The 4,106-nt window shown below is 42.5% G+C and overlaps 1 protein-coding gene across 1 annotated transcript; it reads left to right on the forward strand.

Moving 5' to 3' along the window:
• Window positions 1–504: 504 nt before the first annotated feature.
• Window positions 505–3,551, forward strand: LOC4334958 (amidase 1-like). Its single transcript, XM_015780434.3, has 8 exons — window positions 505–656; window positions 751–903; window positions 1,477–1,727; window positions 1,958–2,140; window positions 2,247–2,394; window positions 2,678–2,849; window positions 2,970–3,104; window positions 3,209–3,551. The coding sequence occupies exons 1-8, from the start codon at window positions 538–540 to the stop codon at window positions 3,353–3,355; spliced, it is 1,308 nt and encodes a 435-aa protein (XP_015635920.1). The 5' UTR covers window positions 505–537; the 3' UTR covers window positions 3,356–3,551.
• Window positions 3,552–4,106: the final 555 nt, after the last annotated feature.

Genomic DNA, 4,106 nt, shown 5'->3' on the forward strand with positions numbered 1-4,106 from the left:
TCCGATAGAATTACACATGGTTCACTTATTTTAAATTTTTTTGTTTTTATTTTTTTGCTGGATGTAATACTATGCAAGCGCCACACACTCCACACAAAAGATGAAGACCCATCTAACGTACCACGTAAGCATCACATGTGATAAAATCGTCATCCAAACAGTCTAATGGAGACAAAATTTACCCGGTTTTAATAGTCGAGAATTGGAGGTATCTGATTTTATAACGAGAGATGAAAGTTAGGTTGTAGCCAAAATAGAATTTAGGGCCTGTCTTACCAAATTTTGACAGGATTTCTTATATATCTACCAAATTTGACAACAAACTAAACGTAAATATTTTTTTATAACTTTACCCAAAAAAGTGATATAATTAAAAATAGCGTCAATCTGATCAGCCCCTCACTTTCCTCATCACTGGCCCCACCGCGATGGCCATCGTCCAGCCCAGCCCAGCCCAGCCCAGCTTCGATGCTAACAAGACGATTAGATTAGCCGAGGTGACGCGGCAGAGAGAGACAGAGAGAGCTCGAGCTCGACATGGCGATGGCGGGTGGAGGACGAGGAGACTACGGCGCCTTCATGGAGAGGTTCGTGCTGCCGCCGCCGCCATCGCAGCAACTCCCTCTCCACGGCCTCACCTTCGCCATCAAGGACATGTACGGATTGCTCGCTCGCTCGCTGCCTTCTTCTTCTTCCTTTCTCCCCCAAATGAACGACGAATACTCACTGTCTTGTTTGGTTAATTCGCAGCTTCGACATCGCCGGCCGCGTCACCGGGTTCGGCAACCCGGACTGGGCGAGGACCCACGCGCCCGCCGCCGCCACCTCCCCCGTCGTCCTCGCCGCGCTCGCCGCCGGCGCCACCAGCCTCGGCACCACCATCATGGACGAGATGGCCTACAGGTACCCACTGCGACCCCCATGCTCTTTTTCAGAATACTCCTTCTTAAACACAAGCCACAGAAAGAACAAACTTTGATTTTTAGAGGCACTTTTAATTTCCAAATCTTCTTGGAAGGATAAGCTAAGTCTTGCATTTTTAATGCCCTGTAGAAGGATTTGACAGTAAAGCACCCATCTTTGGTCAGCTTCCAGATTAATTTATCTTTCAGATTATTCAGTACAATCGACTGAACTTTCTGTTGAAAGTTTATCTCCATGCTAAAGCAAGTTGTCACCCATAACAATTCTCCTGAACTTTGTTTCTAAAAAAAAAGAAGAAGAATTCTCCTAAACTTAAATCCAATTTCACCCCTCTTTTGTCACTTTGGCAACTGTAACATGCTTGGTGAAGGTACTGTTATAAATGAAAGGATATTGCTCAGCTAATGGTTTCCTACCAAGCCAACTATCCCCCCAAAATAAATTTGTTTTCCCCATTTCCAATAATTTTGTCACAAAATTTGTAAAAGGTTGGTTGTCACAAAATTTGTGGGTCTTAACTCTTATGAGCTAGGATTGGTTTGTTGTTGTCAGCATCAATGGGGAGAACACGCACTACGGCACGCCGACCAACCCTTGCGCGCCTGGGAGAGTCCCCGGAGGATCCTCCAGTGGTTCAGCTGTCGCCGTCGCCGCCAACCTCGTCGACTTCTCCCTCGGCACCGACACCGGCGGCAGCGTCAGGGTGCCTGCTGCCTACTGCGGCATCTTTGGACTCCGCCCTTCCCATGGGTTGGTTTCTGCAGAGAATGTCATCCCCATGGCGCAAATGTTTGATACTGTTGGTAATTATTCACTTACTATCTCCTCCATTTCCCTTTTAGTATTGATTACTACTGCATAGGTATTGTTTCTGTTCAAATTACACCCTTAATGTTACTGCATAATGTTGGTCAAATTACTTCAGCACAGTTACAATCAGGTGAAAACAAAGACCTGTTAATCAGTATTAATTACTACTGCGAGTGGTGCTGATTGATGAGTTTCTGGTTTATTCATGCAATTGCTTGTGCAGGGTGGTTTTCCAGAGATTTATCTACGTTGTCTCGTGTAACCAAAGTGCTGTTGCCACTCCCTGATGACATTGTCAAGCAACCTACTCAAGTCACAATTCCTATGGACTGTTTCCAGATCTTAGGCTCTCTCGACGACCGCACCTATCAAATCATCAATGCTTCGGTAGCAAAGAGATTTGATAGTGAGTAGTACTATCTACGCACTCATGTTGTTCTAGCTTAGAGCTCTAGAATTCTTGCTTTCTACCATACATCTTGTCTGATGGGGTTGTTCCTTTGTTTTCACAGGTCAGATATTAGACAATAGGAACCTTGGAGATTTCATCTCTGATAATGTTCCAAGCATAGGAAAGTTCATCACTGACTTCTCTGAAAGCGAACTCCCTTCTGTGCCAGCTCTATCCGTCATTTCACATGTCATGCGAGGCCTTCAAAGGTTTCACCTACAGCTAGCTTATTCAGGATATCTAGTAATATTGCTTTAAGGTTTGAGTTAATAGTGCTAGCTACTGACTACTGCACACCATGCCAAATAGTTTAGTATATTCTTTTAGTACACCAATCATCTTGTTCATAATCGTGGTAGAAAAATCCAATAATTTTCAGCAGCATCTAGTGATAGGATTTGTGCTCGTTCACTAGCCAGAGTTGCATATGTAGGACAAGGAGTCTGGGAGATAAAACTGTAAATTAATCCATTAAAACTATGTGTACTTCAGGTCTCAGTTCAAAGCAAACCATGCAGAGTGGGTCAACACTGTAAAACCTAACCTAGGCCCTGGATTACGGGAGAGAATACTGGAGGCCATTGCATCTGGGGATAATGAATCCCTGGAGGATTTCCAAGCTATAAGGGCTGAATTCAAGTCTGCACTTGCTGCTCTTCTGAAGGTAACTGAAAGAATGATTTCCTCCTGCATTCTTCTGCAGCCAATAATTTTCTGGTGATTTGTGTCAATTATCAGATAAGTAGTTTCCAGCTCTCTTAGCCACTTGCTTGTTTATTCATAGGATCATGGAATCCTTGCAATCCCTACAGTTCCTGGGCCTCCACCCAAGGTGGGCATGGAAGCTGCTCCTCTGGAAAATTTCCGAGCAAGAGCATTTTCACTTCTCTCCATCGCTGGATTATCCGGGTTTTGCCAGGTAGAACTAGCTAGCAAGTTAATCTATCTTTTCTTATTAATTCTACCTTGACAATGGTTGGGGTGACTAATGTTTTTTTGATGTGTTCTGCCTATGTGCTGCAGGTGAGTATTCCGCTGGGCATGCGCAATGGTCTTCCTGTGTCAGTTTCGCTCGTGGCGCGACATGGTGCAGACCATTTCCTCCTCAATGTGGTTGAGGAGCTGTATCAGACACTCATAGACGAAGCCACTAAAACTTGGTCCTCCTGAATCCTGCCCTATTTCATCTGTATATGCCTAATACACAGTCAAAACACATTTCATATGGAAATGGAGTGATACTGATACAGATACTACAGTAGACTGCCCATGTAATTAACATTTGCATATGCATGGATGTTTGCACTGCACAGACAAAGTTCTTTGGGATAAAACTTGTGCTTTACCAATGAGGTTGATTGTTTTATTTTTGCTGTTCTTTCTCAAATGTTTCCATGTCCTTTGGAATAAATTTGTATGATTGCTTATTTTTTGTTTGTACTTTGTAAGAGCATCTCCAGCAATAGCTCCTATTTTAAAGTCCCTAAAGGTTAAATGGGGGCTGCCCCTATTTCCTTAAGACTCTAAAAATGGTTCTAACTCCATCAACAACCTCTAATTCTTAGCCCCTATTTCTTTTTCTCCTCTATTTCATCTTATAATCCATTTTTTATGTTTAGTTTAATATCACAATAATGTAAATATTAATATTTCCAACGCATAGAATTTAATCATATTTAAATTAATAATTTCAAACAACACAATTCAAATTGAATTTTGAATTTTTTTTTCTGATATCACATTTGATCTGTGCATATACATACACTAGTGTGAGTGCATGATTACTCGCTAGAATGCTCGATCAGTGCATCTGCTGTGGCTGGTAGCAGTAGCAGTTCATCCATCCATCCTACGATCAACATCCAATGATATACCTGTACATATATATATGGATGCATATAATCATATATGATGGGCTGGA

This window comes from Oryza sativa, chromosome 4 (genome assembly GCF_034140825.1).
Source record: "Oryza sativa Japonica Group chromosome 4, ASM3414082v1".
Lineage (NCBI taxonomy): Eukaryota > Viridiplantae > Streptophyta > Magnoliopsida > Poales > Poaceae > Oryza > Oryza sativa.

Excerpts from the sequence above, each read along its gene's own strand:
- LOC4334958 (XM_015780434.3), top strand. The coding sequence starts at position 538 with ATGGCGATGGCGGGTGGAGGACGAGGAGACTACGGCGCCTTCATGGAG. Across the intron at positions 904-1,476 it reads ATGGACGAGATGGCCTACAG|CATCAATGGGGAGAACACGC; the intron begins GTACCCACTGCG and ends TGTTGTTGTCAG. Across the intron at positions 2,141-2,246 it reads GGTAGCAAAGAGATTTGATA|GTCAGATATTAGACAATAGG; the intron begins GTGAGTAGTACT and ends TTGTTTTCACAG.